This window comes from Bactrocera dorsalis, unplaced genomic scaffold (assembly GCF_023373825.1).
Source record: "Bactrocera dorsalis isolate Fly_Bdor unplaced genomic scaffold, ASM2337382v1 BdCtg077, whole genome shotgun sequence".
In the NCBI taxonomy this organism is placed as follows: domain Eukaryota; kingdom Metazoa; phylum Arthropoda; class Insecta; order Diptera; family Tephritidae; genus Bactrocera; species Bactrocera dorsalis.
The window spans coordinates 32344-58677 of NW_026038128.1; the positions used below are offsets into that span (position 1 = coordinate 32344).

Sequence of the window (26334 nt, forward strand, 5' to 3'; positions counted from 1 at the left end):
GAAAAATCTGTTTTTAAACTTATTTTTCAAAATAATAATAATAATGAGGAGTATTCTCTTGCTCTTGCAAGATTGCAGATTGCAAAAATACTACACCAAAATATACAAGGGCACGAGAGCACCCATTGCAGAATCTAGTGATATATGAGCGACTGATTCAGTCAATTTATTGTAAATGACTATTGTGCATGGCTATTGTGAATTAGCGCACCTTCTGCATGCATTTTTAACAAAAAAACTGTAACAAAACTTTATAATTTAAATAGAAATTATAAAATCTAATTAAAATTTACCTTTCTTAACAATTTAACGACGTAATATGTCTTTATGTAAAATGGCAACTACAACAGGGTTGCAATTTTATTTTTGCGTGACATTGCACGCTAATATACACGGGTTTTGGTCTGACATATTTCACAGCCCTTGCAAATATTTTTCTGCGTGTGTTTGTTGTTGTGCCGTTGTAAATTTGCAATGCTTGCACCGTGCACCGGGTTTTGCAAGAGCAAGAGAATACCCCTATGGTTATAAAATTCCAGTACGATACTTTTTACGAGAAAATACAAAGCAAAAAGTTTTAATTGATTTCGAAATGAAGAGTGTGCGCTTATAAACAATTTTATCATTTTTATTAAATTTATATTAAAAAATTTCCTTAAAATGTCTACATTTCAATAAAAAATGAGCCTTTATATGTTCATTCCTTTTCTCCACATACTCTTTTATATGAAAGATTGAAATCAATCATTACAGATTTATATTTATGTCCTCCAGTCTTGTGTTTATTTATTTTTGGTATAAAGTATTCAAGCCGGCAACACTTATAACTGTCATAAAAATCGCATGCTACCGCCAAGAATTCTTTACGAACACGCGCACGTTTATAGTAGTGGACAAATTTTATAATCGTAACATTTCTGTAGGATTCAATAAAGTGTGTTGATTGTTGAAATAAAATGTGGCCAAGATTCGGTATCAAAATTGGCAATAGCACATTATGCATTGCTCATGTAAAAAACGACGGTAAGCCAGAAGTTATCGCGAACAAACAAGGTGATCGAAACTCACAAGCATGTCTGCTTTGGGGTGGAGACGAGGAAATTGAGTGTGGATTAACTGCAAAACAGAAGATGGCTACACGTCCAAAACAAGCTGTGGCTAACAGTTTTCAGCTGCTTATGCCACAAGAGTTGGATGAGGAAAGACTAAAAACTGCCATAAAGGAGCTGCCGTGCGATTACGATGCTCTCAGTCATACTTTCCAGCTTAAATGTCAAATACAAGACGATAAAAGTGACGAAATGAAAGAAAATATTCGTGAATTGACACCTTTCGATGTCCAGGTTAAACTCTTTCGTGCAGAGTTAGAATTAGCTCGTCAATATCATATTTCATCGGAAAAAGATCCAGTTGTTGTGATCTCCATACCGAGTTTCTATCCAAAGTCTGCTTGGCCTGAATTGGCTCGCGCCGCAAAAGAAGCAGGATTTCATGTTGCTCAGATTATTACCGAACCGACTGCCGCAATACTTGCATATGGTATTGGGGAACAAGAAGCAGCTGAAGGCAGCACCAACAACGAAAGCAAATATGTCCTAACTATAAAGTGTGGAGGTTTGAACAGCCATTTTGCATTATACGAAGTGAGAGATGGACTCTACACACAGTTAGATGCATACGGACCATACCCAATTGGTGGTCAACATTTCACAGACGCCCTAGTACAATTCATATGCGAGGAGTTTAAGAGAAAATATAAATTAGATCCACATGAGAGTCGCCGATCTTTGTCAAAAATACGTAATGCAGCAACCAACTGCAAACATATATTAACAACACTTCCCTCAACTCAAATATATATTGATTCACTTATGGATGGTGTTGATTTTAATGCACAAATGTCGCGTGCACGATTTGAAAGCCTTATTCAACCTGTTATTAACAATTTTATGCAGACGCTAAACGAATGTGTTGAACGTGCGTCAGTGGAACACCCTGAAGTTAAAGGCGTTAATTCAATTGTCTTGCTGGGAGCCACAATGCGTATACCAAAACTGCAATCAGTCATTGCGGCGCGATTCCCGGACGCTCAATTACATTCAACAATCTCAGCTGATGAGGTAGTAGCCATAGGATGTGCTCGACAAGCAACATTCCTTCATACCCCACTGGAACAAGACCTGCAGGCTACAGATGAGCGAATATACGTAGAAGAGGATCTTCTAATTTGGCACGGCAATGACGAAACAAACGCGCAAATACTATTAGGGAAGGGCACATCTTTACCACGAAAAGTGCTGCTTGAGCTGAAGCAAACGGAGGGTGCTGAAACTGATAGCGTTATTCGCGTTCGAAGTGGTGATAAAGTCAATGAAGTAACTTTGGAAGGTTTGACGCCAACAGATAATGGCACATATCGCATCGAAGCAGATATTGATTGCAAACAAGTAGGCGCCGAACCAATTCGTAAACCACATTTACGAATACGTGTAGTCTAAAATTGTTTGAGATAGTATAGAAATGTCTCATATATATTTTTGAATAGTGAAATATTTCTAAACCTCTATCTGGTTAATGTTAATAAACTTACATTTTGCATAAAATTTGGGTTATTTTCACTTATTTTAAAATTTTAACATAACTGTTTTATGTATATATGAGTGGTGTTGAAACACATTTTGTTAATGTCTACCTGAGTTATTCTTTGGTAATGCATTTGCCAAAAAAGAAATGATGTATTAATTACGAAATAAATATTTATTTTAGAATTAACATTGTGATTTTTAAGCCTACAATATAACACGATATGACATCTAAAACTCCATTGTTTGGTCACTTACATCAATTGCTTTTGCTTTTAAGCTACTCTCCAATTTCCGTAAGAATTCTTCAAACACTACAACTCCTTTAAACATACCAGTCTTCTTGTAGTCTTTAATGCGACTTTTGTCTTCCGAACCATTCTCTTGACATTTTGATTTGTCATCAAATGCGTTAATCTCTTGCAATAACTGTGCTATATTAGGTACTGTGGTGGGGTCGAATTTTGCAGCGGCATTACAATTGAACGGAACACACACTTTTCCAGTTCCTGGGTGAATACAAAAAGGCGATTTGAGTAAATGATTCATGCCTTTGGTAACATTGATGTCTAAACGAGGGTAAAGTATACCCAACTGAATCTCCTCAACTATATTTTTGAGTTTGCGTGTCCAAACGTTAGCAGTGCCTGTTCGCATGGAATTTGCATAGCGCACAAAAGTGGCCCATATTGTTCGAGAATGTACACCATCATCATGCGTTTTCTTTAAATACGCTTCTAAATCCTTGCGAGCCGTATCGTCCGGAATCATTAGTAACAATTTATTAACTCCTTTGACGTCTCCAAATAAATTTTGATCCTCTAAAACAATCTCCTCAAATAGGGGCTCGATAAATTTTAGCGCACGTCGGACACTGTGGTGCATACGTTCCCCAATTTGAACGCGCGCTATAACCACACCGTTAATAGTTACATTAGAAGTAATTTGTAGATACTCGGCAAGTGCGGAGCGTCCTCTCGAATCTAAGTGGCGCGCATCATAATCGCACACCCAACCGTGGACACCACGACGGCCCGAAAATACCCATAATATATGCTCGAAACCAAAATCTTCACGTAGAGCTGCATCAAGCAGACGGGCGGCTAAAGCCATGAATTTCCAGCATTTTAAACACACCGTTGCACCGGTGCAACAGGTGCGCACATCGTTATAATCATCCATGTCAATATCGAAAACCAGCTCACGTTGTACTGGCTGCATTGCTGTTGATGTGATACGAAAGTTCTTAGGTCTAGAAAATTTAAATATTTCACAGTTAATATACATACATACATAAACCAAACATTTACAAATCTCACTTGGTATTCATAACTGCACCAATGTCGATTTTGTGTGGACACGTCGAGCAGATGTCGTTTTCCAATTCACTTTGAGTATCGTAACAACGATAACGAATGTATATATCATCGTGTAGTGTGTACGAGAACTCACGGTTCGCAAAAATATTGCTTTCAGCTAAAAAGTTTGAGTTACATGAATTCATAAAATAATGATGATAGCAAAGTTTTGACTCACAAAGTCCATATGATAACCAGCGGTAAAATGGTTTATGTGGAAATAATCTTTTGTAATAGACAGGTAACATGTCCGGAAGTATGTTGGGATCATATTTTGCCGTGTTTACGGTTGAAGTTTCTTCTTCTGGCATTTTAAAAATTCGCTGTTTATACTTTATATGCTGAAATCATAGAAAATATAAACATCATTTAAGAACTTGCTTTATAAATATATCTTGCTAATAAAAAACAAATTCAGAGGATTTTCATATGCACCAAAGAAAACAAAAGTTTTAATTGTTGTTATCGCTATTTATTTTATTTTTTTTACTTATTTCAATAGATTCAAATTTTTATTACATTTTATTACATTTTTTATTTTTTTTTTTACATTATATCCTTTTGATCTAACGGAATAAAAATGTGCACGTACAATTAATATAATATAGTAGAACTTTAGAAACTCAATGCAATTATTTAAAAAAGTAAACACTTCTAGTTCTAGCTTCCGCGGCTATCCAACCAAACAACACTAAGATTAAGTCAGTGTTCACATGTAGTCAAAATGTTGTTAATATACACTTTATATGTATGTAAACTTATATACTACTTTGTCAAACAGTGATTAATTTAAACCTTATTATCCTGTTATATAAACATGTACTTATGTATTATATGTATAAGCTTAATTTACATACATATTTTAGAATGTATACATATTTATATACATTCTATACCTTTGAAAGTTTGGTATATTTTAGGTGTTAAGAGTTCGCTATATATAAAATATAATTGTTATATAATTGTATTATACATTAAACTCCTTATATATGTAGACATAGTGCGGTCACACTCTCCTCAGACCACAATCGATTTACCCACATATTAAAACGGCATTAAGGAAGTAAAATTGAAAATTTCTTCAATAACTGACTTTTATGTTTATTTGTATATATTTCGATGTGATGATAGTAGAAAACTGAATAAAAAAATATTTGGGGATATTGAAGGGCTATTGCGTTGGTCTTATTGTGTATTTCTTTTGTTTTAGTACCGCTTTTATATGTAGTGCAAAAGGAAAGTAGTCATGGTTCATTTTTTAACTTAAGCTTCTACTTTCAAGTTCTTTTATTCTTAGTATTAAAAAATATTTTAATTAAAAATATTCACGAGTCGGTTGAACTTTTACTGCATTATAAGTCAGAGTTTGTGGACCCTGTGTAAATGTGTCTTTTCACGCAACTGATAAACTTATATCCTGCAATTTGTGCTCCTGGTAAGACTGCTCAGTTTGTTTTAATGGTGGAATCGTACTGTATAATGTTATGGAGGCAATGTGATTGTTTGTCATAACCTCAAATATTATATCCTGATAACCATAGCAAAAGGTTGCACCGAAGGGATTGGCAGTGTTTGTTGAGCTAGCGCGATGAAGCACCACCGGACGAGCTGACGGCACTACCGCACTAATCTCGTCCCACTTGGCGTATGCAGTAACTTCAATATCCTCGGAGCTCTTTTTACCATAATTACAATCATGATCATTTTCACTTTTCAAATTAAATTTGAATTCACAGCGATGGTACATGTTGAAGTTGAAATGTCCTGGGTAATTTGTATGTAACACAAACTTCTTGCAAGTTTGGGTACGCGCATCAAATAACACGTCAATGCCAAGTGTGAAATAATTAAAGAAAGTATCGCTCCTTTTACTCTGCGCCTGGCGGTTTACACTGGAAGAGTGTATTTTCATTTTATCTTCACTTTTAAAAAATATTCGATTTGGTGCACCAAGTTTCATAGCTACATCCTGACAGCTGTCGCCGAAAAGAACTTCCCTTGTGAAACATTGGCGCCGATGTTCTAATGAGCGACTAGATCCCTCGGTATATAATTTTAGTTTGAGACCTTTTGAATAACCATTTGTAGAACGTAACACTTTAGCTGAATCCAAATATATCTGTCGATGATAACAAGAGAGTGGAAGCGGTGGAGCGCGTGTCTCCGAAACATTACTACCAGAGTAGAGAGACATTTTTGATACAACTGGCGATGCGCCACTTAAAAAAATCAATGATCCCAAGCCATGTGCGTATCCCTCTTGCAATTTACTATCCACTGGGAAAAAGAAACTCAATCCACGGAAGTGTAAAGCAAACAATTGTTTTGCAGCGTCGTATACACCAGGATGGGTAGCCCCAAAAGAATGTTCAATTTGTTCTATGGAGGGCAGAACTTCTGGGGAATTGAAGTGTACTCCACCATACTTCAGCTTAACCAATTTCATATTGAATACTTCAATGGTTTTCAAGCGTTGAACTATGGGATCAAAAATCAAACGAACACCATCTTGAGGTAAGTTTATTATAATATCCACACCCAAGGGGTTTGTATCCGAGTAAAGCACTTGCACGCCTTTTATTATTCCCACTTGAGATTGTATTATTGCTATTGCTTGCGAAAAGTGCATCCCCAAAACGAACTCCCAAGTATCACATCCCAGCGATAACTCAGGCACAATTTCTAAGTCCAACATTTTATGACCGCAAGGGTTTAAAGTTTCAGTATTGAAATACTAGTGATGTTCTATTACTTTGCTCTAAGTAACAACACAAAAGAAATTTAGAAACTAATCACTAGTTATTATGATCCTCAAAAATGACAAACTTCTAATTGTACTCTGACAATGTATCCAAAAGAGGCTTCTGTGCCCCTGAACTTCGTTTCTTTTATCCAAGTTCTTGTTTTTTCTTTGTGCGTTTGTATATTGTTTCTAATGTCTGGCGTCGCAAACTGAAACGCAAAAATTTCCAAATTAAAAAAAATCCATTCAGAACATTTAAAAGTCAAAAGTTCAAATCTTACTTGCAGGTTGTTATCAGTAACTCTGTTTGAGTAGGAAAATAAACTCTTTGAATCAAGGTAAATAAAAGTAAAAATAAATTTAGTTTCTCAATTCGACGTAATACACACAAATCCACACAAAGCACCTAGCAAAAAAAAAGATTGCGATTACAGCGAAAACAAAGACAACAGCTGAGTAGAAAATGAAAAACTCAGAGTTGCATTTCACGTAATAACCGTGAAAAGTAATAACTTTTTAAAGCTAACATACGCAGCTTTATAAAAAATTATAATTATTAACTGTCTATTAAAAGGCAATTAAAAATTTACATATAACACTAACATTGGGATATTCATATTCAACTTCAAAGATTTATTCTATTTCTTAGGGGTTCGAAAGGTTTATAACGCAGACTTTTATTACCGTATCAAAATAAGAGCGGCAAAATACAGTCAAAAATTCCTCATCCCATTGATTTTGTATGGCGTAATACTTTTGTAAATAAGTAATTTTCGTAATTTTTCTTAAATACTTTTTGAAGTGCGATTTTTAATGATTTTACAAAAAATGAAAGTATTATTAATAGATTCATTCGTATTGTATTTCATTTATTTTGTTCTAATTTTAGAATTTAAGTGAGAGTTTGGCTTTGTTTAGAAATCGGAACTCACCGCTAACGCAGTTATTTAAGTACGTCAGTTAAAAGGATTTATATGACATAGAAATAAATTAAAAACAAAAATATGCAAAGTACTTAATAATAAACTATTACAAAATCAATAATCCTAAAAATATTAAAAAGAAACTTCGTAAATTATACGAGATTAATGTAGCCACTGGATAAGACGTATTTAAAAAAATTCCTAGTAGTAAACATAACTTGGCAGCACCTTATACGTACTAATGGCGGGAATGACCACCTTTAATGTAAACTTACCTTTGTAAGATTTTAAACACACACGTTTTAAGACTTTAATGATCGACAATTACTCTCTTCTTAATATTGACCACTCTGTTTTCAGATATTCAATAAAAAAAATTATTAAATAAATAAAAAATCTCATAAATTGACTCAATAAACCAAGCTAATTTTCATCCTTATCTATAGAAATCACCACCACGCGAACCTCTTGTCAAAGCAAACGTAGACAATCAGAGTTGTACAAAGCTACCACAGACCAGTGTTCAAAGTTTACTAGGATTGTAATAGAACTAATTAAAATTATGTGATAAAATAAAATTTGACACTGATGCAATCAAATTAATTAACATTAAACACCATTATAGAGGTATTAATCCATTATGAAACCCAATAAAATATATATCTTAGTTACAAAATTGTATTTATACAATACAACCATGATATTGACGAATATTTTATAAAATTCACCACTTGGTCCACTGAATATACCCCGCATCTATATATCTCAACACATTTTAGTTTGTTGGGAGTAAAAGCTGAAATTTATTCTGCATTAATTTTGAAGAATATTGGTTGGATTATTTCTGTGATTGGAAAAGCCATATTTATATAATGTCTCGACAAGCTTCTCGTTTTGATACTAAAAAAGTTGTAAGTTAAATATAACATATTGTTGTATTATTTTGATAGCGGGTAGTCACTATCGAAGGTTCGCTTATATCCCATTCGATTTTGCAGTAATTGTATGAGAAACCAAATTTGATTTCACGTCTCAGTTTTACAATATTCATCTCGAAAAGGTGCATGGAGAATAACCACAATACGATAAACAATAAATTGAACAAGACTTCGGGAACTATCACCGTTGTAGCACAAAATAATCGGAACTTACAAAATCAAAAACAAATACAATTCATCCCCATGATGACTGCTGGTGGTGCCCAAATTATTATTGGACAAGTTCCACAACAACAAGCTCAAACCTCTAATGCAACGGGAGCACCTGCAACCAGTCTCATACCTCTTCAGACGAACCAAATAATGTTACAACAGCCACAACAAGCAGCTCAGCCCATGCAACTACTTCAATTACCGGATGGTCAAACAATATTTTACCAACCACCTTCAACTTCTTTGACGCTTGACCCAAATACAACTGCTGCTCAAGCAACACCGCAACCACAGCTTATTAACATTAACGGTCAATTAATGCAAATAGCTACGGCCCCTACGCATCCCCAAGGTGCAACAGGCGCCGCTCCAGCAGTGGGTCAACAAATAATTATGATGCCTCAGGCGGGAACAACAACAACTGTTGCAGTCCCTCAAGCTGCCGCTGCAGTATCATCACAACAACCAACGTCTGCCACAATTTCTAATACTACAGCAAATGATGTTACTTCAGCGGGAATACAAGCGGAAGACGACTCAAGTAAGGGAGAATCGGAAGAAGAACCTCTCTATGTCAATGCCAAACAATATAAAAGAATACTTATAAGAAGACAAGCTCGTGCAAAACTTGAATCTCGCATACCTAAGGAACGTTCTAAGTATTTGCACGAATCTCGACATCGTCATGCAATGAATAGAGTACGTGGAGAAGGAGGTCGATTCCACTCTGCTCAAATTAAAGGTGAATTAAGTGCATCTGGACTTAGTAACTGCGAATCGCAAATGCAACCGGTACAAACACGAGCATCTGTGCGTACTGCACCAAAGTTAATCGCTCCACATCAGGGGCCCATTCCAGCGCCAACGCCAAATATTACAATTACACCAATAAAATAAATCATTTGGAAAAGTCTACAATAACCAATACCAGTTTTAGTTTTAAGGAAATTTACGTTATATACATATATTTATTTAATTTCCACTCTAATTAGATGTTACTTAGATAAAGGCTAACCGCTATCAATGTAACCGTATTGTAATTTTCTCTAATAAATAATTTGTAATCCCCAGAATGCAGAGTTCTTAACACTCACTTATGGTGCGCTTGTAACTCAAATGTTACGAGATTTTGAAAACATCGAAGATGTAAATAAACAACTTGAACGTATAGGCTATAATATGGGTATGAGATTAATTGAAGATTTCCTAGCACGAACCTCCGCTCCACGCTGTTTGGAAATGCGCGAAACGGCAGATCGCATACAACAGGCTTTCCGCATCTACCTTAATGTACAGCCAACTATTTCTAACTGGTCTGCCTCTTCAGACGAATTTTCATTAGTTTTTGAAACCAATCCCTTAACGGAATTCGTCGAACTGCCTCAGGATTTAACCAACTTGCGCTACAGTTCTATACTTAGTGGTTGTATACGCGGTGCTCTCGAAATGGTACAATTGGATGTCCAATGCTGGTTTGTTCAGGTATTATATATGCAAAATTTTTGCAATACTTATTTTATGAGAATCTGGAATATAATTTTTCATATATATATTACTATCTCATAATTCAGGATCAACTAAAAGGTGACAATGTAACGGAGCTTCGAATTAAATTTGTACGACGCCTAGAAGACGCTATACCTGCAGGCGAGGATTAGAAGCGTAGTGGCACAGATTACTGGAGTATTTTAGCATAAGATTGTCAGCAAAGCATATTAGTAGCATTCCTGCATTACTTTATGTTTAAGTAAATAGACGTGACTAGCATATTTTGGTTTCCAGGCCTCATACTTTAAGGAAAGCATCGCTCGCGCTGCAAATGTAAAAGAAGATAGGACTATAGCTAATAAAGCTATATGCGGCGAATTATTATTTATACAAAATGTATATATTAAAACAACATTTAATTGAATTTACAATATTTTTAATAAAGGCAAACATTATAACAAAGTACAAAGCGATTCATAATTGAATATATTTATTAATACATAATACAGGCACTTTGGTTAACTTGAACTTTAAAACAAAATAAAATACAAACAAGTACTTTGGCTTAACAGGTATTTGTATACCGATTATTTACATTACAAATATTTAATGGTTTTGATTTATAATGCATATGGCATTTATGTATTTATGTACACATGTACAGGTAAACACGACTGTGTGCAAAAGTGTAGATATGCAATTTGATAAATTACAAACACTATTTGGATATCATCAAAGTTCAAATGTGTGAAAAAAAAACAAATTTGTAATTTTCTATTGTGTAAAAATCTTGTAAACAATACATTGGTATTTCCTATAAAATAATTGAACAAAAATTTCTTGAATGTACTGGCGAATTTAATATATTAAAAGCATATTGTTTTCAAATACTGCAGTACCTATATTTGTCAGGACAAAAAATGGTAAACTATTTGGGGGAAATGATAAATGAATATGTCCATAAATATTGTACACTCAAAAGTTAACTCTAACATTGTTCAATCGTGTAAAAGGGAAATTTAACATAAAAAGTTGTAATGATTTGAAATCATCTAACTCAATTTTTCGAAGCTAATAGCAACATCCTAATCTCTATAAACATATGATCACTTTTAAATACAACAGTGAAATTTTTCTAGTATGTATTTAATCAATTATCTTTTAATTAAACTATTTGTTATAACTCCGATACGCAAGGTTTTCAGTGTAGAAATCTTAAACTGTTATTAATGATAAATTGAGTTTTAAATCAAATCTTTGGTGTTGGTTAGAACTTGGCAAATAGAAACAATTTGGAATCAGCCGTTTCAATTTTGACTCTGTGGGCAAACCATAAGATTTAGATTCTTTCGTGTCAGTACACGTCGCAAAGCCTGCAGAGTTTTAGTACATATAATAACGCAACAGCCATTAGCAACACCTTCAGCAGGGCTTTTGCAAGTGCATGAAGAACTTTTGAGAGATTTTGGGGGTGGGGCACGGGGGTTGTCTACATTTGACGTTGTATCTTTTACAGTAGGGGACTTCGATGCACAACAACTGCTGCTACTGCCACCTACTGAGCTCATTTGTTGGCTTGCTGTTTTGGACATGTCGGTTGTACCGCAAGCTCTTGGTGTATTCTTATCGCCTCCACAGCAACCTCCACCAGTACTACTACCCATAGATGCCAAGTTTTGCAGCAATAATGCCACGTCCTCGATATTTTGATTTATGTCAGCTTCACGCTTTGCCGACGCTCGTTCTTTTTTACTTTGACAGCATTCCTTACCGCGATTAATCGTTTTAGGCTTAGCTGTTAAGCTTCTTTCTAATCTTTGATTTGGCGCGTTTTGTGGCTGCGGCTGCATTTGTGGTTTATGGTTATGGCAACATTTGTGTTTATTATTTCCTTCCTTCCTACATGGCGTTTCATTGCTGCAACCACCTTGACAGTCCTGAGTTTGATCGCATTTACAATTGGTACAACCACAAATTCCAGCATCAGCAGTTATTTGTTTTAAAGTTGGTTTATCGCTCCTGAGATCCACTTCAATTAAACCTGAGGCATCTTCGGGCACCTGCTTTGCCTGTTGCAATGTCTCTTGCAGAAGATGTGCATTATTATCGATGGTCATTAAAATTTCATTTAGTAGCGACTCAGTTTCCATGTCTTCTGTATCGTTATTGTATTGCATATCCTCTTTCAATAGTTGTTCAATGCTCTCTTCGGTTGGAATCATATCCATGGATTGATCTGCGTTTATTGAAGAATTAACGACGGTCTCCTCAAGTTTATTTGCTATTTCTGCTATTCCATTGATACTATTACTACTATCGATATCCATTTGTATGTTAGGCATCGCTTGCATTTGAGACGGTGCTGATATAGGTAGATCTAATGGTGTTGGTTTGTATGGGTTGCCATTATTGCTAATGTCCAAGTAGTCGCAAGGATCTGTTGATTCCGGTAGTATTGACGTACTAGTGTCCAATAAAGAACCGGTGTTGCTTATAGTTGCAACTTCTGCCTTGCCGAAATTACCATAGTTCTGTTGTAAATCTACAAAGCTCGGCACCTCAGTGGGAAGCGCAACACAAGCATTGGTGACTGGCGCCATTGGCATAATTGGTTTCGAAATAAGCACACCTGCGTCTACCCAAGGTGTAGGAATTTCCTCTTCTGCGGCGTATGCCAACTGTAACGCCTGTGACGTTTCCGGAAAGGAATTACATTCAATTTTGGGCGTTAAAACAGGCATAGCGGTATTTCTCACTTCTGGCATTTGTACAGCAAACAAATCAGCTCTATTATATTCAGCCGATTCCGATTTGATGAAATTTAGTGGGCTTAATGACGGCAAGCTGCCATCGTCAACAACGCTTTGAATGCACGAACTTTCCTCTCTCTCATCTTCTCCATTTGATGTATGCTCCTCATTGTAACCACTACTATCGCTTTCTACTTTAATAGATGTAATTTCTGAATTTTCAGCAAATTGGAACTGCTTAGGATCTTTTTTCACCTTCAAACGGCGTTCCTTGTTATTGCCCAAGTTATTTTGCCTTCTATTGCGTTGTTTTTGATGGGTTTTCTTGTGTGACTTCAGGCTGTGTGATGTACTGAAGGACTTCTGGCAACTTACCTCCTCACATGGATAAGGTCTTTCGCCTGTGTGTGTGCGAATATGGGTTTTAAGATGGTGTGAAGCGGTGAAGGCTTTACCACAGGTGTCCTCAGGACATTTGTATGGCCGCTCTTGGGTGTGTGTACGCATATGTTTTTTCAGATCACTCAGGGTAGTAAAGCATTTTTGACATATCTCACAATTGAATGTTTCACCGTTGTGCAATCTTAAGTGGGCTTGTAATCTGTAAAAGAACAATAAAGGGTTAAGTATTAATGCAGCCATACATTATGCTATATTCTCGCAAAAAGAATTAGAGGCGTATACTTTTAGCAGTATGTCAATAAAAACTTGTTCACTTAATAATATAAATAATAATAATAACAATAAAAATTGCTCACTATGACCGGTATATTGGAGATAGCAAAAAGTCCGGATCGATTTCGTCGTTTTTGACTTTAGACTTAAGTTTACCCATGAAAATATAACTATATAATAACGGATATCAATAATAATTTAATATCTAATATAGGGAGCTAGCTCTGATTTTGTCCACTTTAACACCAAACCACATTAATATATTCTTGTTTCTATACGGTTATTATAGGAAAAAGATGCCGACTTCATTTTTTTAAGATATCTCACAAATTTATTAAACTTTTGAGTATGATTTATATGCATAACATCTGTATGTGAGTATTTAAAAAAATTTAGGTTGATTTTGACTATTTTTTTAGAGGCACTATTTATGCAATGTTTATTACTATTCGTATGACATTTTATTCTCATCGCACCAAGCTGAATCATAATTGAAATATTTTGAAAAACTTATAGTTTGACATTGGTGGTTCAGTTGTTGTATATTATACATACCTGTAACGTGTATTAAAAGCTTTTTCACAACCAGTTATCTCGCATTCATAGGGTTTTACTTTAGTGTGTACCCTAATATGAATTTTCAAGCTGTACGAAGTAAGAAAAGCCTTACCACAACTATCTTCGGTGCATTTAAAGCGATATTCACCTGCAAGTAAACCAAAGAGGGAATTAGAAGAACGATAAAATATTTTAAACCCTATTTAGACGTATTCACATTAAAATCTATGAATATACTCAGGCTCCACAACAGGTTTGAGATTTTCACAATGAAAAGAATTATATGTAAATAATTACTATCATATTATATTATTACCTTTGTGTGTCTTTAAATGCGTGCGCAGATTTCCAATGGTGCTGTAGCTACGACTGCAGTTTTCGTAGTTACAATTATAGCGACCCAGCGCTTCCTCCGAGTTCTACGTAAACAAGAATATGGAGATAAGAGAAGTCAAAAAGGATTAGTGTTTGACAATTTCTTTTTATAGCCAATACGTTATTGTAGCAGTAAAAGGATTGTCCTTAGTTTGAAATACGTGTGTATATTTTTATTATCATCATAATATCGCCACAGATATTACAAACGTGCATACTATGTATATAAACATTAAGGTAAAAATTACATCTAAAAATAATTAAAAATAAAATTCGATACTATAATAGCACATGTCATAGTCGCATTGAGATATTAGTTGAATATTCGTGGAAATTTTGTTAAGATAGCATTCTTATTAAAAAGTAGTTATTCCGATGATAGCCATTGTAAGTAAAGTCTAAAAGAATTATTAAATAAGGAAAAACTCATTGATTAGGGATATGCTGTACTACAAACGCGCTTTCCGTAATTGTATCATTAAAGGTATGTATTTAATTACTGTTATGTTGAACGCGATAATATTATATGTATGTATAGATAAATGTATATATATTATATATAATGTTTTATTTTTTATTATATTATAAGTTAATGGCAAAAGAAAATGTGGGATATTTGAAATGTATACCTCGAAAGTAGTAATTGTCGCATGAGTTGGCTCTCCTTTCTGTATGTGCAAGGCACCGGGGCGTATACATAATGAAAGTTCATCAGGCTGATTATTTACTTCCATGTAACTACAAACCACCGCAATTCGAAATTACATAGATTGCGAGAAACAAGAACATCGAATATTTTAATTCAAAATAATGTAAGTATGTTTTGTTTATTGCAAACATATCGTTGCCTAGTTTCGTTTGTTTAATTATTCTTGTAAGCTGCAGCGGATCTGTCAGTAAGGAAAGCAAATTCGGCGATTGTAATTTTATTTGTTTTAATAAAAAGCCACAAAATTGTATTTTACATCGAAAAAAATACCAGCAGAACAATTTGTACAACATCTATAAAGTACTTAGCGTTTATTTCTTTTTTTTTTGTGATTTGTAATACAAATATATTAATGTGAGCCGGCACAAGTTAGGAGAGGCAATTCGCTTCAATACTGCTTGGTAAATTAATGCAAAACAAATTAACGTTCATGTCCGTTTCAGACTTTACAGTGCTGAATACACAAAAATTATCCAAAAAACAATAATAGCTGCTGTCGGAATCATTCATTTATTATTAATGGAGCTTGTACATACGTATGTAAATATATACACATAAAATTTCTATATACCTACACAAAAATATAGATAATTATAAACATAAAAAAAAACATTTGCAGCTGTCCCAAATAAAAACTCATTAACTAAAGTTAATTTTGACTGCTTATTTACACATATAATTTTATATATTTTTAATATGTGTGTATTGTATCTATATTTGTACATATCCTCACATATTTTTTGCTGTTTGACGACAAGACAACCTCTAAGTGGGTCGTCGGTTCTTAACCCAACAAAATTATGATGTAATTTATAGTAAGGTTTTTCAAAAATTATACTATATATGTATTATCTAGCACTTCATGTTTCCAAGCGAATCAGCTCTAAGGAAAGCAGCTACAAAAACATGAATACCGGGACTGACTTAAAATATATGGAATAATACATTTTTAATAAGGAAATTCTCTACAAGATATATAAATTAGTGTTGCGACGAAAAATCTTCAATAACTGAAATATGTAAAATAATGCTATTAACAGGCCGACCCGAGACAATTTACCGCCCCCTCAAAGGCATATAGCAACCAGTTCAGGATATAAAAATGTAAACAAAATTAGCCAAAATGCGGCCCTAAAATTATTGTGCTCTATACAGGCTCTGGCACTGGTTATTAGTTGTATTACTCTGTTGGATTTTGTTTTCTCATTGTACATATCTGTTTATAGTATATATTATACTATGTTTTTCTGAATCTGGCATTTGATAGTGTAATGGACCAATTATAAAAATTTTCTAATAAATATGTATATTGAAATATTTTTAATATAAAAATAAGTTTCCTATAATTGTGAATTATGTACATATGTATGCACATATATTTATATTTTGTAAAAGTTCATTAAATAGAAAGTTCGGCAAATGCGCTCATCATATTAATTGGCTATTTATAGTATTGGCCAAGAAGGCATCACTCCAACGACATCACCTTAACACCGCACATCATGCTTTACCTCACCCACTCAATAGAAACATATAAGTATGTATGTATATATATAATAATATACATATATACTTACATTGTATGTACAATAGAGTGTGCATAAATTGGTATTTAAACTTTTTGTTATTTTAGGTATTTTACAAATAAAAATATATTAATTTTGGCAGGTGTTTACAGAAAAAAGACGACGGTCGCCACGAATGACTACCTTTTAAGTTTCGTACTTAGACCGAATTTATTAAGCACCTATGAAAACCAGACATACATTTACAATATGTATACGAAGGATTGGGGAGAGCAATCACAATGATATAATATACATATAAGTGTGGTGCATCAATTTTAATATATATACATAAAAGTATATTTGACTGTGCTGAAGTGAAATATTTTCACCAATTAGCAACAAAATGTTGTGAATACAGCAAATGATTTTAATCCAATTTTGTGATGAGAGGAATATAATTTTGATTTCAGCCACCCGACTTTGCTTTGTACAAATGAAATCTCAAATGTGCATTAAAACCCATAAACAAATAGATATATTACAAACCATTAAATCTATGTAATATGTAAATATATTTCTTATTTAACAAGAAATGGAGAATAAAAATTCGCGTCATTAATAAATTTATTATAGTATTACTTGATATAATGGCTTCGTTAATATATTTCTCATATATGGTATTTGAAAAATCGGTTCATATATTAATTGAAATTTAAGAGTATGAAAATATACTGTAGTTAATCGAGCAGTTTCGAAATTTTTACTGTCAACTCGACAGCAATCCTGCAATTCTTTTGAATGAAAAAGACAGGAAAGACAACAATTAAATAACTTCTTGAAACAGTAAATTCCGATTCTTCGAAATGTTAGGATATTTCTAAATACATTTCATAGTATTTACAAATACCGCAATTTCTTTAACTACCTTAGTTCTGGACTACAAAATGAATCAACAGGTATAAGATGATTTTTCAATAAAATCTATTAATTACAACTTTAAAAAATTCCTTTAAATGAAGCCCGTAATGAATCCAAAAGTCTTATATAACAGGTAAAAAAAAGTTACTTGAAAATCGAATATATACTCTTCTACAAATCTAATAAAAAATCTGCGACTTTTCAGTGGTAACCACAAAGGGACAACGACAAAGGTTACAATTGAGGAGCATACAAAAATAACAAAAGCAAAAATAATTACTTTAAGCAGATACATTAGTGAAATTATTAAACATTAAATAAAAATACTTTAGTTTACGATATTATTAAAGAAGCACGCAAATATATGTATATATGTATGTAAATATAAATTTCTATTACACAAATACATATATTTATTGCATAAACACATATGCTTAACTACTTTGTAAGCATTTTTTCAGTAGTTCAGTAGATAGAATAAAGAAAAACAGCATCATGCATCAAACAAGACTGATAAAAAAAAAAGAAGTATATAGGTTAAATTTCAAATTTTAAATTATCCAGGTATCTACTAAAAGCCGTTCTAAACAAGGAAGCATTCGGGCAATTGAAATTAGAACTACCTTTCTTTAAAGTTATTATCTCTTGACTTGTGTAGCTGATGATCAATAAAAACTGGAGAAATGTAGGTCGACGACGGTGGTGATAATAAATGGTTATTGGCAAAATCCACTTCTGACTTGTCCATATAAGTGTTGTTTTGCATTGATATTTGATCATAGCAAACTAAAGGTGTACTGTGTATAGGTGTTGGACAATTCATTGCCACCACAGTAGGAGGCCGTACTTGCACTAGCTGTTGGTCTTGAAACTTGTATTCTAACTTTAAGCAAATGTCGTCTTGTTTATTATTATTCACTGATTTTGTGTACAGGAGCGTGTCCCCATCATGCGTATTTACAAAATCGACATTTGTAGAAGAGAAATCTGTAACATCTTCTATATCAAAATTTGACGAGTTTTGTATGGTTTCATGCGGCTGTATTTGCATAATTATCGGCGGTTGTGTCACTTCATATGATTCATTAGACATAAAAGAGGATGATGTTGATAATGGGGATAATAACGGATATTGAGCATTTGATAACATTTTTGTAGGTAATTTTTCGGAGCTAGAAATATGAGAATTGCACGTAGTGGATGGATTTGGAAATGTCTGAGCTTCGGATATTAATATATCTGGTGTATCTAATGAATCATTCAAAAAACGCATTAAATTATCACCAGTTTCTTCATTATTATCGTCACAGTCGTCGACAGGATTGCTAACGTATGTGTTAACAGAAGAAGACAAAGAGGCATATGATAACGACAAATCACTACATATGTTATCCCCTCTCATATTTTCATCACTTTCATGAGCCATTATTGCACTGTATATTGGATAAGCCATATCTGTAGTGTCTTCTATAGCTAAGCTTAATCCTAAATGATGGAGCACCTGTTGATGTAAATGCTGTTCTGCATCGTTGGCCAATTGAACTGTATTATCAATTAAGTTTATTTGCTGCGTAATATCTTGAGTTTTAGATGATTTAACCGAAAAATCAGTCGGATATTCTTCCAAACTATCCAACAATTCCAATTGTAGCTCTGGTGACATTGCCGTAGATGACGTAGATGTTGATGGAATAGAACTATATGCAGATGACTGGTCATCTATTATAAATGTATCACTATTAGCGCTATCATTTTCTGTGCTCATTGTTCTCATCGATATTATTGGTTCTTTTGCATGCACATTTTCTGAAGATTTTAACGTAGTCGATCGAATAAAATCCATTGCGTCACACTTTTATTACTTCTCTATTTTTGAACTCTTTTTTCACTATTACCTTTATCAATTAAGCTAATTTTATACTATTGAAAAATAAAAATAAATAACTTGCAATTATTGCACCCGATCTCGGTCATTATCGCGATAAAAGTCGAGAGAAATACGATCAGATACATTAGTAGAATAAAAACCGAAACATTCCGGTATGCTTATAGTACTGACTGATACAAATACTGAAAATTTGAGTTTAGTGCAGAGAAAAATAATTGTGCAATTAACATAATTAAATTTTTTGAGAAAAAATATCAAAAATATAGTTAAATATAGTATTTAACGCAAATATTTTTTATTTTGTTGCTGTCTAACTAGTTTAAATTACACGATATTTAATTTCTATGTTGAATGTGTTTTATCCAAAAACCAGAAAAATGCAACCTTGCCAATAGGGGATTTTAGTGAACTGCCAGTCATCGTGATTGTCAGCATTTGTCAATTGGATCGGTAAAGAAATCCAAATAGGAATTTTATATTGTAGAAATAATAATTTGCAAAAAAGAAATAATTAAATATGAGTGTACGTGTAATTAATGATGATGCCCACTTTCAATCAGAGCTTAGTTCAGCCGGTATACGTCTTGTGGTCGTAGATTTTACTGCTAGTTGGTAAGGAACTTAGTTATGTGTGCATATACATTTAACATCATTTGCTCCACCGGATTTGGGTCTATGTAAGCTGGATGTACCAGGTTTTATATCCGGCAAACAATATCAATTCAGTAGTACTGTTCAAAATTATTTGAGCACTACTGTTAGAACAATATTGTTATGTATTTAAATATTTATTTTTTTCTAACCTTCGAAGGTGTGGACCATGTCAACGTATAGCACCACATTTCGAAATTCTTCCAACCAAATATCCAAAAGCAATATTTCTCAAAGTTGACGTTGATAAATGTCAGGACACTGCAGCGAGCCAAGGTGTTTCAGCTATGCCCACATTTATATTTTACCGGAACAGGGTAATGATAATATCGTATTTGTATTGTGTTATGTTTTTTACATTGAATTTTATTGCTACATAGACAAAAATAGATCGTGTCCAAGGTGCAGATATAACGGTATTAGAAAATAAGATTCAGGAGCACATCGGCTCTAGTGGTGGAGACGAAGCTGGTGAGGACTACGGTCAAGGACTTGTATGTACAGTTAATTGCAAAAATTCAGAACATGTATTAGAATATATTTTTCGTTTTAGATGGAGTTAAATACATTCATTTCGAAACAGGAATGTGAATGTTTGAACGAAGCTGATGATCATTGCTTAAATCATTGCCTTACATCGAATGGTGGTTATCTGCAATCGGATTGTGATGAGCAATTAATATTGTCGGTAACTTTCAATCAACTTGTGAAAATACACTCATTGAAGTTCAAAGCTCCACCACACCTAGGACCAAAAGAAATTAAACTGTTTATAAATCAACCAAGGACAATCGATTTTGACATGGCCGAGTCTATGACCAGTGTGCAAGATTTAACGTAAGCAGTTTCTTTATCTTGCATATAAGATACTTGGTTAAGTTTTACCATTGTTTATTTATTGATTTAGCTTGGATCCCAAGGAGCTTGAAAACGGCCAGCCAATCAATCTGCGTTATGTGAAATTTCAGAACGTTCAAAATATTCAAATTTACGTTCGTAACAATCAATCAGGGGGAGAAGTTACGCAAATAGATTACATTGCATTCATAGGATCTCCTATTATGACAACAAAGATGACCGATTTTAAACGAGTCGCCGGAAAAAAAGGAGAAAGTCATTAAAAGAAATCAATGAAAGAATCGAAATACATATTTGTAAATTAAAGAGAAATATTTCCATCTAATCTCCTACTGTTTCTATTGTAACAAATATAGTTCTGACTACATACAGCATATTTATAGAATAATAATTGGGTGTATTCTTGTCGATACAATGCAAGTCTGTCAACTCGATTCTATTTACAATCGGTTTCATCAACTATTTATTTACAAATTCACAATCACCTTTATTTGACATTTCTTATATTTATTTATATTATTTACATTATTCAAAAATTTCAAGGTGCTAATCAAAGACGGCTGTTGTTGTTGGAATATTCGTCAGTAGATAATTTATTTAGTTTCCGCTTTTCTATATCATCCATTAGTATGGACCATGCTTTATCTGCTTGTTGTTGGGTGAATTCATCTGACCACTGCGAACTAAAAACAATGTGTGATTTGGATACTACCTCACTATTTTCCATCTGACTATCGACTCGTTTTCGAGCTTCTTCTTCGCTTAAACCGTTGCGTTGTATAATGCGCTGCACCGCAAGATCAGGAGTAACTATTGTTGACCATACTTCATGACATTCATTTTCCCAACCAGCTTTTAATAATATAGCAGCTTCTATGACTACAACATCGCATTTATGCTGATCGTGAACAGCGCGTATACGTTTTTTAACCTCTGTTAATAGTTCAGGCCAAACAATATCATTCAAGGTGTCTAATTGTTTAGGATCGTTGAAAACAATTTCACCAAGTCTTTTGCGATCTATTCGTCTATCTTTGTTCACAATATCTTTTCCAAAGTGATTAATTATTTTCTGATAGCAAACTTGATCTGGCTCGTATATTTGATGTGCAATCTTGTCGCAATCCAAAATTTGTGCACCCTTTTTAAGCAACCTATCGCACATAATACTTTTTCCAGAAGCTATACCACCTGTTAAACCTATTATATATGGCTTATCGCAGAGATTGGGACGCGGCTATATTTCAAAAAAAGCAATTATTAACATTTTGGTAGAAATTATGGTTAATTTACCTCGGGTTGTTTCAGTCGAGTTCCCAATAAGTCAATACGTGTATTACTAGAACTCATTTTCTTTTCTTTTGGACCGCTACTTAAGTGTGTGGATTCAACAAGTTCTATGCAGTGTATTTCAAGTGGTCGCAAATTATTTTTGGTTCGTATCTCATTTACTTTATGACCACCCTTTAACGTTTCAGCGCTAACCACTATCATGTCCATATTAGGATCGCTTTTTGTTGGCCCAAAAGGATCATTAATTGGGACGATTTCATATTGTAAACTTGCATCAATTTCCGTGAGAAAATCCCGCATCTCAGCTATTCTAGTTTCAACGGGTAAGATTAATTCCGGAAGAATTTTAGCTATAAATAATATAAATCTATATATTGTATGTTATTGTTGCGAAAGAATGACTTACACTTGTTCATTTTACTTGTTGTTACTCCAACCACTAAACGGCGACAACAGCGTATTACAGCTTGGGTAAGGAATATCTTGTGCCCTACATGTATACGATCAAAGGTTCCACCCACTACTACAGTATCGTACATTTTATTAGACTCGTTCACATTTTGTTGATCACAACTAATACTCGTGTTTTCATCTTGTTCTAGATAAATCGGTTGACTGGGTATTTTAAAATGTTGGAGCATGCGTTCACAGAGTTCTGGGTAATGACTATCAGAGAACAACATATCAACTGGCTTTATTTGCAGTGCATTAACTCCTTGATCTCTCAACGAACCCACCAAAATGCTCAAAGATATATCCTTACTGCATAATTGATTATTGTCGACATACAATTGAGATATCAAGTGCCCCCAAATAGGCAATGGCTGTGTTTTTTCCGCGGGGATATTTAAGTGAATATATATTTTACCTACATATTTCTCTATAGCACGTAATGATTTTCCCACTTGCTTTACATTGGACACAATTAAGAGCCCAGTAGAAGCCATTTTGCTATACTTGACACAATACGACCTTTACCGGAACAAATTAATAAATGTTAAATAAAATCAAGTTGCACGACAAAAATGTACTTCGACCGGACACTTTCATAATGATAAGAAAATCAGCTGATACCAACAATGACACCAGATCTAACGTAAAATACTCGTATTATCACTACTATCGGTCGTAAAACAGGGGCTTGTTTCAAATTCTAATACTTTATTAGGCTGCAAATGGAAATTCTTTTCAATTTACTTTGCTGACAAAATAGTTGAGCTTTATGTCAGTTTGAGAAATTTGTACTATTATTTTTAAACCTAATGAAACATTTATTTTTGTTATTAAATGCATAAAATTAATATAATTCAAGCTGCTGGTTACATCGCAATCACAATTTATTAGAAATGAGTATTTACTTAAACATCATTCAAATATTTTTCCGCAACGTTATTTTATACGTTTCAATAAATTTTTACACCATAATTTAATAAATTAAGTTTATATCACGATTACACGTTTGCTGGCTATTTCAGTTTTATTATAGTTGTCTTCTCATCCTATAAGAATTACCACCGGAATTTGTATAGTGCAATATAGTTTATGTAATTTTTTTACACATCTGTCAAGATCTAAACCGAAAAAAGCAACTATAAAAACTTGGCGCAACCTCTCTCCATCATTCTTGAACATAGGGCATGTTTTCGTTGGTCTGTCAAAAGTGCAACACTGGCAATACGTTGTACGTACATATCTACAAACAACAGAGGCAACACGTCATAACAAATAATTGGTTCACATAGGAAAGGGCGGCTTAAAAATTATATTTATCTAAAAAAATAGATTAAAGATACATTTTATCTGTAAGTTTTGGCTTTCTGTTATTATTAAGCAGCAGAGTAAAATAGAAAATGGAAGCACTTTATCACCAAACAAATCGGATGATACAAGAGATCGAACAGACTTTTCAGAAATTGGCACAAACAAGTGGACTAGACACAGCAGACGTCGAAAATGAGATCCAAATGAAAATCACTGCTGTAAATTCGTAAGCTTTATATATAAATATCCATTGTATTCCTAATTATTTACTTAATATTATCTAGAAACTGCGACCGACTTGATGTGTTACTTTACAAGGTGCCGGCTTCCCAACGTCCAAGTGCTAAAATGCGTATCGACCAATTAAAATACGATACAAGACATTTACAGAGTTCGCTTCAACTTTACCGAGAAAAAAGGCAGCGTCGTCTTGTAGAACTCTCTGAACGTGAACAACTCTTAAGTCACCGGTTTTCTGCAAATAACACCGGAGCAACAGAAACTTGCCTTGATATAGATTATTCGTTGCAACATCATACTCAATTGAATAATGCTCATCAAGGCGTCGATGAAATGATTGCTTCTGGGGGAAACATACTTAGTAGTTTAATAAACCAACGTGAAACATTAAAAGGAGCACACCAACGGATACATGCGATTGGTAGTACACTCGGTCTATCTAACCATACTATGAAATTAATAGAACGGCGCTTTGTTGAAGATAAATACATAATGTTAGGTGGCATGTGTGTGACACTGTTTATAATTGGATTGGTAATTTATTTTATAGCATTTTGAGTGAAATTATTATTTTTGTAGCTTTTTGACATTGTGTTTATCATTTTCATTACTTATATAGTATTATCTATGTGTAATATATATATTTAATATAAGTGAATTGGATGAATACCGTCTCACGTCTCAAATGTTGAGTTTGTATTATGGTAGCTGAATAAAATTGTGGATTATAATTTTTGACTTCTAAGTGTTTCGAAAAAATCGAGGTTTTACCCTGAATCATCGGTGCCTAATTTTTTTATTAATGTGACCACTTTTTTTAGCGGATATGGTAGAATTGTTGGAAAGTTTATTCTTGGAGCTAGTGTTAGAACTGGGAGTATTAGGATCTTTTAAAACATCACGCTGCGGAGTAGGTGTTCCTGCCCGATCCACTAGAAGTTAATAATTACTAGTATTCATAATACATTTCAAAAGTAGCAAAGAACATACCAGGTTTATCCTCTTTACCAGCGGTTTTTATAGATGAAGAGCCATCATGTGCTGTTGTTGTATTTTGGTTCACAGTTATTTGATTATCACTGGAATCTTCATTAGTTATGGAATCTGATTCACTGGCACGTTCAGCTAATATGTTTTATATATATGTTTATAATAGTGTTAATAAGACACATTTGTCATGCTTACGGTTACATATTGCCATAGATGTAATGCTTGATTTGGAAAAGAGACGTTCCGCTTCCTTGAATTTTCTATTGCGTTTGTCAGCTTTGGAATTTGTAGCTTTGTTTGATGTGAGATACCGTTCCCAACCACGAATTATATTACCACAAAGTTGTGTATCTTCAAGATATGAACCTTCGAATGCATAAATTTGTCGTTCTAAATTTGCTAGTTGCTCCTAAAAAATATATGTTTATCTTTTATGTCTGCAATTTTTAAAAACTTTTAAGTGTCATCTTAGGATTACCGATGTCTCCGCCTTTTTCTTGATAAGATCGGCTAATTCTGCGCGTGTATCCAAGCTCGTAGACTTGGTATTTGAATTCGTTTTAGATGATTTTCGTTGTTTTGCAGCACTCACATCGTTGGTACTTTTGCTAGTTGGGGAACTCATTTTTATTTAGCAATATATTATGCATGAAAATAAAGTAGCTATGTTTTCGCACAAATTGTTTATAAATGAAATTTTTAGGTGTCAAACATGTATCAAAAACAAAGCAGGTTGCCACTTTGGTTATTTGGTACGATTATATGTAAATACCAATAATTTTTGCAATTATTTTTAGTTATCGCTATGTGCTCAAGTAGTAATCTTCATTACATCGCTAATTTGATACCAAACCTAAAAGAAATTGTTTTATATTTATTTTGAATTTATTTAAGTTAATTTAGAATTTAAATTTA

General features: G+C 33.6%; 9 protein-coding genes across 13 annotated transcripts; 4 read left to right on the forward strand and 5 right to left on the reverse strand.

The window, feature by feature from the left end:
- Positions 1-833: 833 nt before the first annotated feature.
- LOC105224805 (heat shock 70 kDa protein 14) lies at positions 834-2772 on the forward strand. The gene has a single exon (XM_011203013.4). It carries the CDS (start codon positions 957-959, stop codon positions 2496-2498), a length of 1542 nt encoding a protein of 513 aa, XP_011201315.2. The 5' UTR covers positions 834-956; the 3' UTR covers positions 2499-2772.
- On the reverse strand, positions 2737-8224 carry LOC105224807 (DNA primase small subunit). Of its 2 annotated transcripts, XM_011203015.4 has the most exons (4): positions 7882-8224; positions 4119-4281; positions 3902-4058; positions 2737-3834 (listed from the first exon to the last, which is right to left on the reverse strand). In XM_011203015.4, exons 2-4 carry the CDS (start codon positions 4249-4251, stop codon positions 2814-2816), a joined length of 1311 nt encoding a protein of 436 aa, XP_011201317.2. In that variant the 5' UTR covers positions 4252-4281; positions 7882-8224; the 3' UTR covers positions 2737-2813. The 2 variants fall into 2 exon arrangements, with proteins under 2 accessions (XP_011201317.2, XP_049317631.1); XM_049461674.1 differs by lacking the exon at positions 7882-8224 and having other exon boundaries at positions 4119-4288.
- On the reverse strand, positions 4391-6635 carry LOC105224806 (PHAF1 protein CG7083). The gene has a single exon (XM_011203014.4). The coding sequence runs from the start codon at positions 6633-6635 to the stop codon at positions 5334-5336; it is 1302 nt and encodes a 433-aa protein (XP_011201316.1). The 3' UTR covers positions 4391-5333.
- Positions 8225-8357: 133 nt separating the features above from the next.
- On the forward strand, positions 8358-10936 carry LOC105224803 (trafficking protein particle complex subunit 3). Of its 2 annotated transcripts, XM_011203009.4 has the most exons (3): positions 8358-8517; positions 9829-10239; positions 10329-10936. In XM_011203009.4, the coding sequence occupies exons 1-3, from the start codon at positions 8479-8481 to the stop codon at positions 10413-10415; spliced, it is 537 nt and encodes a 178-aa protein (XP_011201311.1). In that variant the 5' UTR covers positions 8358-8478; the 3' UTR covers positions 10416-10936. The 2 variants fall into 2 exon arrangements, with proteins under 2 accessions (XP_011201311.1, XP_011201310.2); XM_011203008.4 differs by lacking the exons at positions 9829-10239; positions 10329-10936 and adding an exon at positions 8605-9822 and having other exon boundaries at positions 8367-8517.
- LOC105224804 (metal regulatory transcription factor 1) lies at positions 10660-19779 on the reverse strand. Of its 2 annotated transcripts, XM_011203010.4 has the most exons (5): positions 18362-19779; positions 15233-15341; positions 14545-14647; positions 14226-14376; positions 10660-13596 (listed from the first exon to the last, which is right to left on the reverse strand). In XM_011203010.4, exons 1-5 carry the CDS (start codon positions 19579-19581, stop codon positions 11553-11555), a joined length of 3627 nt encoding a protein of 1208 aa, XP_011201312.2. In that variant the 5' UTR covers positions 19582-19779; the 3' UTR covers positions 10660-11552. The 2 variants fall into 2 exon arrangements, with proteins under 2 accessions (XP_011201312.2, XP_011201313.2); XM_011203011.4 differs by lacking the exon at positions 15233-15341 and having other exon boundaries at positions 19240-19762.
- Positions 19780-20027: 248 nt separating this feature from the next.
- Positions 20028-21526, forward strand: LOC105224801 (thioredoxin-like protein 1). Its single transcript, XM_011203007.4, has 5 exons — positions 20028-20238; positions 20438-20594; positions 20658-20771; positions 20831-21114; positions 21185-21526. The coding sequence occupies exons 1-5, from the start codon at positions 20144-20146 to the stop codon at positions 21396-21398; spliced, it is 864 nt and encodes a 287-aa protein (XP_011201309.1). The 5' UTR covers positions 20028-20143; the 3' UTR covers positions 21399-21526.
- Positions 21527-21597: 71 nt separating this feature from the next.
- On the reverse strand, positions 21598-23645 carry LOC105224800 (bifunctional coenzyme A synthase). The gene is made up of 3 exons (XM_011203006.4): positions 22835-23645; positions 22429-22778; positions 21598-22372 (listed from the first exon to the last, which is right to left on the reverse strand). The coding sequence occupies exons 1-3, from the start codon at positions 23373-23375 to the stop codon at positions 21686-21688; spliced, it is 1578 nt and encodes a 525-aa protein (XP_011201308.2). The 5' UTR covers positions 23376-23645; the 3' UTR covers positions 21598-21685.
- A 442-nt stretch (positions 23646-24087) lies between these two features.
- On the forward strand, positions 24088-25160 carry LOC105224798 (probable Golgi SNAP receptor complex member 2). The gene is made up of 2 exons (XM_011203003.4): positions 24088-24415; positions 24474-25160. The coding sequence occupies exons 1-2, from the start codon at positions 24279-24281 to the stop codon at positions 24985-24987; spliced, it is 651 nt and encodes a 216-aa protein (XP_011201305.2). The 5' UTR covers positions 24088-24278; the 3' UTR covers positions 24988-25160.
- On the reverse strand, positions 24925-26162 carry LOC105224799 (chromatin modification-related protein MEAF6). Of its 2 annotated transcripts, XM_011203005.4 has the most exons (5): positions 25898-26162; positions 25615-25828; positions 25420-25554; positions 25201-25361; positions 25075-25137 (listed from the first exon to the last, which is right to left on the reverse strand). In XM_011203005.4, the coding sequence occupies exons 1-4, from the start codon at positions 26042-26044 to the stop codon at positions 25207-25209; spliced, it is 651 nt and encodes a 216-aa protein (XP_011201307.2). In that variant the 5' UTR covers positions 26045-26162; the 3' UTR covers positions 25075-25137; positions 25201-25206. The 2 variants fall into 2 exon arrangements, with proteins under 2 accessions (XP_011201306.2, XP_011201307.2); XM_011203004.4 differs by having other exon boundaries at positions 24925-25361; positions 25898-26161.
- Positions 26163-26334: the final 172 nt, after the last annotated feature.